Source organism: Symphalangus syndactylus, chromosome 2, assembly GCF_028878055.3.
Source record: "Symphalangus syndactylus isolate Jambi chromosome 2, NHGRI_mSymSyn1-v2.1_pri, whole genome shotgun sequence".
Taxonomy (NCBI): domain Eukaryota; kingdom Metazoa; phylum Chordata; class Mammalia; order Primates; family Hylobatidae; genus Symphalangus; species Symphalangus syndactylus.
The window spans coordinates 13,957,483-13,969,991 of NC_072424.2; the positions used below are offsets into that span (position 1 = coordinate 13,957,483).

At 48.9% G+C, this 12,509-nt stretch overlaps 1 protein-coding gene across 8 annotated transcripts in view; it reads right to left on the bottom strand.

The window, feature by feature from the left end:
- Positions 1-12,509, bottom strand: part of LHPP (phospholysine phosphohistidine inorganic pyrophosphate phosphatase) — a 152,059-nt gene that overhangs the window by 122,652 nt on the left and 16,898 nt on the right. For all 8 annotated transcript variants that reach the window (XR_008651719.2, XM_055246134.2, XM_055246184.2 and 5 more), the window contains exons 2-3: positions 9,683-9,870; positions 5,135-5,288 (exon numbers count right to left, since the gene is read on the bottom strand). Coding sequence is in view for 7 of the 8 variants with exons in the window: in XM_055246134.2 (XP_055102109.1) it covers positions 5,135-5,288; positions 9,683-9,870 (342 nt within the window). In the remaining variant the exon portion in view is untranslated. The remainder of the gene's footprint in view (positions 1-5,134; positions 5,289-9,682; positions 9,871-12,509) is intronic.

Genomic DNA, 12,509 nt, shown 5'->3' on the forward strand with positions numbered 1-12,509 from the left:
ACAGTCTGCCCCGGCGCCTCCACCCGCTGCTCCTGCCTCCTTGGTGGGCACCGCTCAGCCTGTGCCCCTGTGTCCTGCAGTGCAGGGTGGACGTCACCAGCAGTGAACCACAGCCGAGGAGAGCACGGTGATGGCAGCTCTTCGAGGGTCCTCGGGCTGTCCTGAGAAGCTGGGACCTAGTCCCTAAAACCGCCGGTTCTTTTCTCTGGTTTTTAAACACCCAGAACCCCCATCAGCAGAGACCCCACTAATCTCCTACTTTAAACAAACCCTTGTCCACTATGACATTTGCTGCAGTATTACAAAGCTGAAAGCGACTGCTTCCGCTTTTTGTTTTTTGTTTTTCCTTTTTCAACAATATACCTGTTCTGACTATTATTATCCATGATCTGGAATAGTGGTTTTGATAATTATGAGACTACTATTTTTTTTCTTTTTTGTAGAGATGGAATCTTACTATGTTGCCCAGGCTGGTCTCGAACCTCTGGGCTCAAGCCATCCTCTCACCTCAGCCTCCCAAAGTGCTGGGATTACAGGCGTGTGCCACCAAGCTCAGCATGAGACATCTTTAAAGAAAAAAGTGTTAACATTAACGAATTACAGCAGAGCTTCTTCATTATGCTTGTTCTCTAGTGAGGTGTTGGTGACTCAAAGGCCTAACGGGTCAGCCTGGGTAAATGAGTTAAGAGACCAGGTTCTGTGGTTTGCTCCATAGCAGCGACCTAAGTTGCAATGGGTGTAAGTTTAAAAAGGGACTACAAGGGTTAACTTAATATGTCCACTTGGCTGGGCCACGGTGCCCAGATATGTGGTCAAACATTATTCTGAATGTTTCTGTGAAGGTGTTTTTGGATGAGATTAACATTTAAATCGGTAAACTAGGAGGAGAGTACATTCCCTTCCGCAATGCAGGTGGACCGCATCCAACCAGTTGCAGGCTTTACTAGAACAAAGACTGACCTTCCCCGAGCAAGAATCTCACCAGCACGCTGCCTTAGGACTCTGCTGCAGTGCATTCCTGAGTCCCCAGCCTGCCAGCCCTGCCCTGCAGATTTTGGACTCGCCAAGCCTCCACAGTGAATCTCTCTACATATCTATATCCTGTAGCTTCGGGCTTCTCTGAGGAACCCTGACTACATACAGGACACATCTTATTTATATGAGAAACACACTAGAAATTTTTCGTTACTAAAAAGAAAATCCTGTTATTTCTTGAAACATCTTTCACTTGCCCATTTTTGATAGAGACACAGCATGAAGAAGTACTTCTCTACTTTGAAAAAAACAACAAACGGCACACAATCAATGGCAACTGACTCTGCGGTCTGGAGACAGGGACAACAGGGAGGGGCGGGGTCTGCGGTAAACCCTAACTAATGGAGGCAGTGGCTCCAGCGACGCTGCTGCATGTGCAGGAATGCGAGGCTCAGTATTGTCAGATCTTCTGATTCTTCAAGAGAATCCAGAAATCTGGATATTTTGTGTAAAATCTCCCCATTTTTAAACACAGCCTCAAAAATACATTTAAGGTTTGTTTTTCGTTTTTTTCGAGATGGAGTCTTGCTCTGTTGCCCAGGCTAGAGTGCAATGGCGCAATCTTGGCTCACTGCAACCTCTGCCTCCCAGGTTCAAGCAATTCTCGTGCCTCAGCCTCCCGAGTAGCTGGGACTATAGGCATGCACCACCACGCCTGGCTAATTTTTGTATTTTCAGTACAGACAGGGTTTCACAATGTTGGCCAGACTGGTCTTGAACCCCTGGCCTCAGGTGATCTGCCCACCTTGTCCTCCCAAAGTGCTGGGATTACAGGTGTGAGCCACTGTCCCCAGCCCACATTTAAGGCTTGTGTGGGCAAAAAGTCTGCTCTAGAATGTAGCTTAGAGGTAACACGCACAGGGTCTGGGGTTGGCCACGCCAAGTGGCACTCCTGGTCCTATCAGCACTCAATGGCTGGGGGACAGCAGCTTATTTCATCTCCTGTGGCCTCAACAGCCCCACCTGCAAAACGGCAATGACCTGCCTAGAGCCCACAAGGTTGTAGTCAGAATTACACAAAACGGGGTAAACAAAGTGCCTGGCAATGGCCAATGGCCAGATAAAAAGTCCCTCCCTGTCTGTTCCATCAGCTGGTCCCGGTACAGCAAGCAGAGGCAGTGAGCGCTGTCACCAGAAGCACCGAAAGCACTGAAGCTCGAAAACACTTCCTCCGCCACGGCCTCAGAATTCCCACACTTCATGAGAAGCTGAGGTAGACACTCCAAAGTGTCCTTGCAACCCTAGGAGCCTGTGATTCTAGAATTCTAGCTGTGCGGAACCCTGTGATTCTAGAATTCTAGGCTGTGCAGAACCCTGTGATTCTAGAATTCTAGGCTGTGCAGAACACTGTGATTCTAGAATTCTAGCTGTGTAGAACCCTGTGATTCTAGAATTCTAGCTGTGTAGAACCCTGTGATTCTAGAATTCTAGCTGTGTAGAACCCTGTGATTCTAGAATTCTAGCTGTGCAGAACCCTGTGATTCTAGAATTCTAGCTGTGTAGAACCCTGTGATTCTAGAATTCTAGCTGTGTAGAACCCTGTGATTCTAGAATTCTAGCTGTGTAGAACCCTGTGATTCTAGAATTCTAGCTGTGCAGAACCCTGTGATTCTAGAATTCTAGGCTGTGCAGAACCCTGTGATTCTAGAATTCTAGCTTTGCAGAACCCTGTGATTCTAGAATTCTAGGCTGTGCAGAACCCTGTGATTCTAGAATTCTAGCTGTGCAGAACACTGTGATTCTAGAATTCTAGGCTGTGCAGAACCCTGTGATTCTAGAATTCTAGCTGTGCAGAACACTGTGATTCTAGAATTCTAGGCTGTGCAGAACCCTGTGATTCTAGAATTCTAGGCTGTACAGAATAAATCTGTGCAGCTTTCTGGAAACAACTTGGCAACATGCCTCAAGAACCTCAAAAATACCCGTTCTGTAACTGTATCCGGAGATGTCATCCGAAATGCACCAAGATGCTCATCACAGCCCTAGTATGGTGAAAAACCAGGAACAATCTAGATGCCATCAGCAGGGATCAGTTAGAAAAAAATCGCGCTTTCCAGCCCCGGCCCCTACAGCCGCAGAGATGTTGATGCCTAAGAAGAACCAGATTGCTATTTATGAACTCCTTTTTAAGGAGGGAGTCATGGTGGCCAAGAAGAATGTCCACCTGCCTAAGACCTGGAGCTGGCAGATGAGAATATGCCCAACCTTCACGTCATTGGCAGTCTCTCAGGTCCTGAGGCTGCGGGAAGGAGTTTGCCTGGAGACATTTCTACTGGTACCTCACCCACACGTGGATCCAGAATCTCTGCGATTACCACCATCTGCCCCTGGAGAGCGTGTCTACTACCCCATGCCACAGCCGTCCAGAGACTGGCAGGCTGCAGCCTAAAGGTCTGGAGCGTGACCGACCTGCAAGACCCACAAGAGTGGAAGCCAACAGAGACACCCACAGACAGGGAAAGACACCCACAGATGAGAAGAGACACCCACAGACGAGGAGAGACACCCACAGACGGGAGACACCCACAGACAGACACCCACAGATGGGGAGAGACACCCACAGACAGGAAGAGACACCCATAGACAAGGAGAAGTATCCACAGATGGGAAAGACACCCACAGATGGAGAGAGACACCCACAGACAGAGACACCCACAGACAGATGGAGACACCCACAGAGAGAGAGAGATACCCACAGACAGACAGCCATGGAGAGAAAGAGACACCCACAGACGGAGTGCTGTCCCCCCTGGTGCCAATGAGAAAGCTGAGGCTGGGGCTGGATCAGCAACCGAATTTCAGTTTAGAGGTGTATTTGGTCGTGGATGTGGTCAGCCACCTCAGTAAAACTGGCGAGGTTTATTTTGCATTGAATAAACTTACAAGCAGAAAAAGAAAAAAAGAAAAAAATTACAAGAAGCCAGGTGCAGTGGCTCACGCCTGTAATCCCAGCACTTTGGGAGGCCAAGGTGGGTGGATCATAAGGTCAGGAGATCGAGACCATCCTGACCAACATGGTGAAACCTCGTCTCTACTAAAAATACAAAAATTAGCCGGGTGCGGTGGTGGGTGCCTGTAGTCCCCGCTACTCAGGAGGCTGAGGCAGAAGAATTGCTTGAACCTGGGAGGCAGAGGTTGCAGTAAGCCGTGATCACGCCACTGCATTCCAGCCTAGGTGACAGAGTGAGACTCAATCTTAAAAAAAAAAAAAAAAAAAAAAAATACAAGATAGGCACACCATAGATAACCGTGCCCCAAGATATATCCATCTGCTGCATGCTAAGTCATTCACAAATATTGTTTGGTGAACAATAAAAAATGGGTGACAAAACAAGGTCAAGTGTGACACCAATGCTGTGAATATCTCCATCCATAATAGTCTATTCACACAGGAAGCCACTTGCAAGGACATACACCAAAATAGTGACAGGTGTTTTCCTCGTGCAGTGGGACTAAAAATACTTTCTCGTTTCTTCTTTTGCTCATCTGTATTGTCTAATTTTTCTTCAATGAACACGTGCTATCTCAGTGTAAGAAAAATGTTAAAAATTACCAACACTGTTTTGTTTCAGAAAGAGATGGCAAGGCACGTGCTAGAGGTTCAGACAAAACACTGATCACAAAATCACAACTTTACAGAGACAGTGATCTGTGGCCAGAGACTGTCGGTGCCCAGACTGGGTAGGCCCTCAGGCCTATGTTTTACTAATTAGACAACCCTTGAGAGCATTCTCCAGCACCCTGCTATATCCTCTGCAAATCCACCTTCTCCTTCTTTGCTCTAAACTTGGGATGATCAACACTTGGCCTCTGAGATCTCCAGAGGGTCTCCATCTGCAATGACGCCCTCCTCTAGTCTAGACTCCACATGGAAGCTTGATCAACCAGCTCCTGAAGACAGTGTTCCTATTTCCTAAAGAAATGACTAAAGGAGAGGAATAAAGAAATGAAGAAAGCATGAAAAACGGAGGGAAAAGAAGGTCACCGGTGCTCCTCTCACCTCCCCTTCTGCATCCTTCTCTGCCTGATTCCGCAAGTCAGAGACTGGCACAGCATCATCTAAAGCACTGAGAAATGACTCTCCCTGGAGCCAACTTACCCTTTTCCCAGTGATATGAGCACAGGATTTTCCAGCTCCATGAGCACCTGGAAGGCGTTATTCATGTTTTGATAAGAAAAGCTTTCTCCTGCGTCTGCAATTACCACACAGTTTGGGTTGGATGTGTCGATCTGATCAAATTCTGAGCGGACTCCTGGAAAGAGAGAGAGAGACAGTGCGACGAAGCCCTGGGAGGACGTGGCCTACCTCCCCATCTCCGACCAGGGACACCTTTTACATGTCCTCCCCTTTCTCAGATGCGTTTCTTTCTGATCCTCACAGCTACCATGGGAGGTGGACACAGAAAGGTGTCATTCCTGTTTGACAGTGGAGGGAATTAGGCTCCTCACAGAGGGCTTATGAGGAGAAAGGTGGACACACCCAGGACCCCCCATCCCAAAACCACATCAGCCCCAGGAGCTCCCTGAGGTCACCATCGCAGGCAGGAAACCCACAGCTTTGCAACTAAGAAGGGAAATCTGCTTAGAAGACACTGAGAGCCTGCAGCAGGAGGAAATGGGGCTGCACAAGCCTTGGAGGGTTGGCACTACTGGTCCCAAACTGTAAGAACCGTTGACACATTTCAGGCAACCCCACACATATGTCCTGAAGAAAAAGCAGAATTCCATCCCCACAGGCTCACCAGCTCCCTTAGGAAACTCTCTTCCTCCTTTCCTTCTTTGTCTTCCCCCATTTTAAATTAAAATAGGAAAATTTGCAAGGATACTTCAAATCATTGGCTTTGTGTCTTCAGATCCTAGAAGAAACACGCTGCCATCGCTCTTAGGATTAGATGTTGACCTTTCTAAATTGAAAAGAACCTGAGGCCAGGCGCAGTGGCTCATGCCTGTAATCCCAGCACTTTGGGAGGCCAAAGCAGGCGGATCGCCTGAGGTTAGGAGTTCGAGACCAGCCTGGCCAACATGGTCAAAACCTCATCTCTACTAAAAATACAAAAATTAGCCCAGCATGGTGGCGGGCACCTGTAATCTCAGCTACTCAGGAGGCTGAGGCAGGAGAATCACTTGAACCCGAGAAGCAGAGGTTGCAGTGGGCTGAGATTGCGCCACTGTATTCCAGCCTGGGCAACAGAGCGAGACTCTGTCAAAAAAAAAAAGAAACGAAAAGAAAAGAAGGAAGGAACTGAAATACACCAATTTCATACCCACCAGAATGGTGAGAATTAAAAAGACTGGTAACACCAAGGTCTGGTGAGGATACTGAACAGCTGCAGCAGATGGAGGAAGTGTAAAATAGTACAATCCCTCTGAAAAAAAGGTCTGGCAGTATTTTATAAAGGTGAACATACACGTACCCTACGATCCAGTAATTTCGCTGCTAGGTATTTACCCAAAAGAACTGTGTAAGAATGTTCATAGCAGATTTGTTCATAATAGACTAAAACTGGTAACAATCCAGGTATCAACAACATGTGAATGGATAAACTGTGGTCTGTTCACTCAATGGAATACTATTCTGCAATAAAAATGAACAACACTGCTGATACACACAACAATATGGATGAGTCTCAAAAACATTATGTTGGATGCCGGGCGCGGTGGCTCACGCCTGTAATCCCAGCACTTTGGGAGGCCGAGGCGGCTGGATCACGAGGTCAGGAGATCGGGACCACGGTGAAACCCCGTCTCTACTAAAAATACAAAAAATTAGCTGGGCGCAGTGGCGGGCGCCTGTAGTCCCAGCTACTCAGGAGGCTGAGGCAGGAGAATGGCGTGAACCCGGGAGGTGGAGCTTGCAGTGAGCCGAGATCGCGCCACTGCACTCCAGCCTGGGCGACAGCGAGACTCCGTCTCAAAAAAAAAAAAAAAAAATTATGTTGGGTAAAAGAAGCCTTACACAAAAGACTACTGTGACGGAAAGGGTTAATTCAGCAGGACTAGGTTGCTCAAACCCTGTACATTCCAAAAAAGGCCTGTCTTCAGGACTGGCTCCTGGGAGATAACCTCTGAGCCACTGCAATGTCCTACCTGGTAAGAGGGGTTTTGTATGCTCAAGGCCTTGGGCCCTGCTCTCTCAGTCCGACCAGATCACTTATGCTAACAGCTTGGCTTACGGTGAACACCTGTTTCTGTATCCCTGAGGCCCTGGCTGAGCTGTATCAGTTTGGACTCTGTGGGGCTGGAGACTGAGTCGCTAAGGTCAGTCACACGGGTGCTAATGTCTACACAAAAACCCTGGACACTGAGGCTCCAGTGAGCTTCCCTGGTGGCCAATGCTTCCCACGTGTTGTCACGCATCATTGCTGGGAGAATCAAGTGTGCCCAGTAGGACTGCACTTCGAAGGGACAACTGGAAGTTCAAGCCTATCTTCTCCTAGACTTTGCCCCATGTCTCTCCTCTCTTCGCTGAATTTAATCTTTATTCTTTCATGGTAATAAGTCTAACTGTGAGCGTAATACCTTTTCTAAGTTCTGTGAGTCCTTCTAATGAATCATTCAGCCTAGGGGTAGCATTGGAGGCCCCAGCACAATTATATACTGTATGATTCTATTTACATAAAATTCTAGAATAGGAAAACTTATTTATAATGGAAAAAATCCAAACAGTGGTTGCCTCTAAGGGGACAAGGGGTGGAGACCACCGGGGCAAGGTGCGAGGTAGCTGTCAGAGCTGTCAGTGATGGTGATGGTCTAGCTCTTCACGGGGTTGGGTTCCATGGGTGCATGCATTTGTCAAAACTCAGCAAAAGTACACTTGAGGTGTGTACATTTCATTGTATGTAAATTTTACATCAACAGGAAAAACTGTAAACAAATACCAAACTCTAATGATATGCTGAAGTGTTTAGGGGAGTATACCGTGTCTGCATTTTACTCTGAAATGCATCTAAATAATAACATGGATAGATAGATGGAGGGATGGATGGATATAAAGTGAAGAAAATATCAAAAAATGTCATTGAAAATCTAGGTGAAGGGTGTAAAACTATGCCAAGTAAGACCGGGGGCGATGGCTCACGCCTGTAATCCCAGCACTTTGGGAGGCCAAGGTGTGTGGATCACCTGAGGTCAGGAGTTTAAGACCAGCCTGGCCAACACGGTGAAACCCCATCTCTACTAAAAATACAAAAATTAGGCGGGTGTGGTGGCACGCACCTGTAACCCCAGCTACTTGGGGGGCTGAGGCAGAAGAATCGCTTGAACCCGGGAAGCAGAGGTCACAGGAAGCCAAGATCACACCACTGCTATACTCTAAACTGGGTGACAGAGCAAGACTCTGTCTCCAAAAAAAAAAAAAAAAAAAAACCAAAACTATTCCAGGTAAAAATTATTTGAACTTTGATGTATGCTTGAAATTTTTCATAAAATATTAGAAAATCCACCAATGATTGAAAAAAAAAAAAATTCCAAGTCCGAAAACAAGGATCTAGTTATTGAAAACACGGATGCAGGATTACAGCTGAGGAAGGGCATTCGTCCTCCCTCCAGCCTCCCAGATTTGCCGTCTGCTTGTCTGATTCACTGGCCAAGGCCACCCTCCAAGTGGATGCCCACTTCCCTCTCCTGCTGGCTTCTTCCAGCTCCACTCCCGGGTCCAGCAACCCTTTTCTGGAGGATGGGGCAAGATAATTTTTCTTAAATCTTCTTTCTTTGAAGACCATGTTCTAAAGACACTAGCAGGGATCCTAGATTACAGAGAAAGAATTTTGAGAAACATGATTTCTAAAGGCCAGGCATGTCACCCTTAACTGGCACCAGGGCTATGAAGTCGACATTTCGGCTTTCCAGGGAGCACCCGCCACTTCTTGAGAGCCCCCATCTTGCCCTGGAAAGGAAAAAACCATGCTTGCCTCTGCCTAGTGGTTTGTAGAAATAAAAATATCAAGTGCAGAGGAAGGAAGAAGGTGCAGTGGACCAATGGAGAAGTGTGTGGAATTGCTAATGTCTCTTCTTTTTAAATATTCAGGAGGCACCAGTAATATTGTTCCTGCTGCTTCATTCCAAAAAAACCTCCCCACTGAGGGTCAAACGGGCTCTCTGTTCTTGCATTCAGACTGAAATCAGGATACAAACCTTGTTCCTACAGCCACTTGCAAACTGTTCCAAAGAGCAGGGCTAGTTTTCACATAGTTGAAGGCTATGGTGCCAGATGTTAGAAGCTATGGACCTCGATGTAGCTTCTCATTTATATTCATTCATTCTCATTCTCATTTTTTTTCTCTCTCTCTGTCTGTCTCTCTCTCTGTCTCTTTCTCAACAGGAGCTAAAACTCCGCCGCCTTGACAATTCCCTGGTCCCTTGGTCCATCCTAGATCAGAAAAGAGAGCCTAGGATTTTCCTCCCAGGAGCCATACAGAACCTGCTCTAAGGATCCTCTGGTGTGAGGCCAAGGAATGGACAGGGCTGGGTCCTAACCTGCCCCCAGCCCCAGCAGGAAGTCCCATGAGGTTTTTACTCCCCACCCATGAGTGTTGGTGGCCTAGCTCAGTCAGTGATTTGGCCCAGTGAAAGAGGCCCTCTGCACAGCCCCCGCCCTGGGAAAGGCGAGCTTTCACCCCCGTGAGGTCCTGGTGTCCAACAGGCCTACCGTCATGGATGAGCAGGTATGGTCGCAGGCCTCGCTCCTTCAGGATCCGGCAGGCAGCTGGTGCCGGGGCGGTCACCTCCCCCTCAGAGATGTCAAATCCCAGCCTCCGAAGCTGCCCCACCAGCTCTGCCTGGGACTTCTGCGACTCGTTGGTGCAGAACCTCACCTTCAGCCGGGAACGCTTCAGTCTGCGGCAGGGGAGACACAGGCCCGGGAAGTCAACACATGGAGTGCTGGGCCTCTGAAGGAGGTTGCGCGGTGATTCTCGAAGGGCATCCAGCAAAGCCCAGAGCAGACCAGGCCACTGCAAGCCCCTGAGGGGGCCCTGGCTGACCCCGGATGTGTTCAGGCTGGGATTTCTGAGCTGAAGCAGATCCCTTCTCACAGGAGCCGCATACCACGCCCCAACTCTTTTCCATCCTCACTGGACTTCATACACCTGAGGCTCCCCGAGGTTCCCCACCTGACCCCCCTTTTCATTGCCTCTCCCCCTGCCTGGGATGCAGCTCTGTCCCCCCGCCTCTCTACCTGTGCCACTTCTTTATTTTTTTTATTTCTTTATTTTTGAGAAGGAGTCTCGCTCTTGTCACCCAGGCTGGAGTGCAGTGGCATGATCTCAGCTCACTGCAACCTCCGCCTTCCAGATTCAAATGATTCTCCTGCCTCAGCCTCCAGAGCAGCTGGGATTACAGGCGCCTGCCATCGTACCTGGCTCATTTTTTGTATTTTTAGTACAGACGGGGTTTCACTATGTTAGCAACGCTGGTCTTGAACTCCTGACCTCAGGTGTCCCAAAGTGCTGGGATTACAGGTGTGAGCCACCGTGCCTGGCCCACCTGTGCCACTTCTACCCAGCCCCTGAGATCCATGCAATACCTCCTCTCCACAATCCTGCTCAGCCTGGCTAGGGGCCACCTCTGAATGTCCACAGCTATTTCTCTGTCCCTTTCCACCACACTTAGCATTTCCACTTGCAAGTGAGCTGCACATGTCCATGCCTTACTAACTCTGGATCCATACTTCCCAAAAAGTACAAAGGCAGATGGCCCAAGACAGGTTTGTCTTCTCATCACTGTCAATGGAGAAAGGTTTGCCAAAGTCATCAGGGACACCAACTATTCCGGGATGGACAGACAGGACCTGGACCCTGCCCAAACCCAGCCTGGAGGTCTCATGAACTTGAGGACGCTGCCACTGGCTGGCGGCACTGAGCTTCTTCCCTCCTGCCTTCACAGGAGACCCGCGAATCCAGGCTGCACCTGGGCAAGTTCTCAGAACGCACCAAATGAAATAACATCCACCCTTCTGCAAACTGTCACTGAGCACCTACTACGTGCCTGGCACTGGCTTGGTGCACAGAGCTGTAGTCGTGAGCATGGAAAAGGTCCCTGATCTCCAGGCCACCAACCAGGGTGGAATAGGAGGAGGGCACCAAACAAGACACCCGCAAAGGAAGGGCAATTTGTGACTGAGGAGAGACACTATGCAGAATATAAACAGGGTGAGCAGACAGAGGGTGACAAGGTGGGGTAGGAAGGTCAAGGGAGGCCTCCCTGGGGAAGCAAGAGAGAGGGCCAGGGTGTGGTGCTTCTGTGCAGGGAGAGGAGGCTGGAGGACCTGGCACCCACCAGGAAGGGACCCGAGCGCGCTAGAGGAACCTACAGAGGCAGGCGGGGTGGGTCACTCAGACCTGGGGGGAGGGTGATAGGCAGGACCCAGCTCCTTCGCCAAGATCACAAGAGCCCCTCCTGGACAAACTGGCCCCAACAAGGCAGCAGTCATATTTGACATCTGCACCGAAAAGACATCAAGCTGCAAGCCCAAGGGCCAGGAGGCACTTTTAAGAAACCCTAGTGAAATTAATCAGCCATGCTAATTGCATCTGGCACTGTTCTCAGACAGGTCCCGAAACACACACATTCCACTGATCTCCAAAGATGCAGACATCTTGGCTCTTCACCTATTCTTTCAAGTTGTATATTTTTTATAACCTAAGCAATATAGTGTTAAATGCGTAATTTAAAATTTATAGAAAATACACAGAGAGGAGGCATGTGCTCAAGTTTTGTTTACAGATGTGGCCCAATGAAATGAATACACGCAGATTCAACCCAGTTACTAGAACTATGGCTTGAAATCAACTTCCATCTGAGCAGGTGAGACCCATCTAAAAACTCAACTCAAACTGAACCCAGTGTGAATGTAATTTATCCATGTTATGGGTGAGAGACTGAATCCCAGAAGCGTCAAGGGCTTTCTGTCCCCTTCTTGAGCCTGAGACTTTGGAGATGAAGCTGATATCTACGCACAGTGGAGTCAGGAACAGGAAATCAGCACTCCTGGAGCTCTCCCACATAGTGGGGAAAGGACACAGCCCAGTGTGGGGTCTTAAAGACAGGGGATTCAGGCCCAACTGGAGACCTGAGGGACGGACAAGGAGATGGCAGGAAAGGGCAGGCCAGGTGGTGGGAAGGGCCACCCACTTTGCGCACAGGCAGGTGTGCACTGGCCCCACCCTCTCGGATAGAAAGAACTCGAGCAGCGTGGGGTATGTGGAAGGTGGAGCCAGCAAATGGGACTGGAGTGGAGGACCACTGAGAGGGCAGATAAGGCAGAGCATGGTGGCTCAGGCCTGTAATCCCAGCACTTTGGGAGGTCGAGGTGGGTGGATCACTTGAGGGCAGGAGTTCTAGATCAGCCTGGTCAACATGGAGAAATCCTGTCTCTACTAAAAATACCAAAAAAATTAGCCAGGGGTGGTGGCGGGCACTTGTAGTCCTAGCTACTCGGAAGGCTGAGGCAGAAGAATCTCTTGAACCCAGGAGGC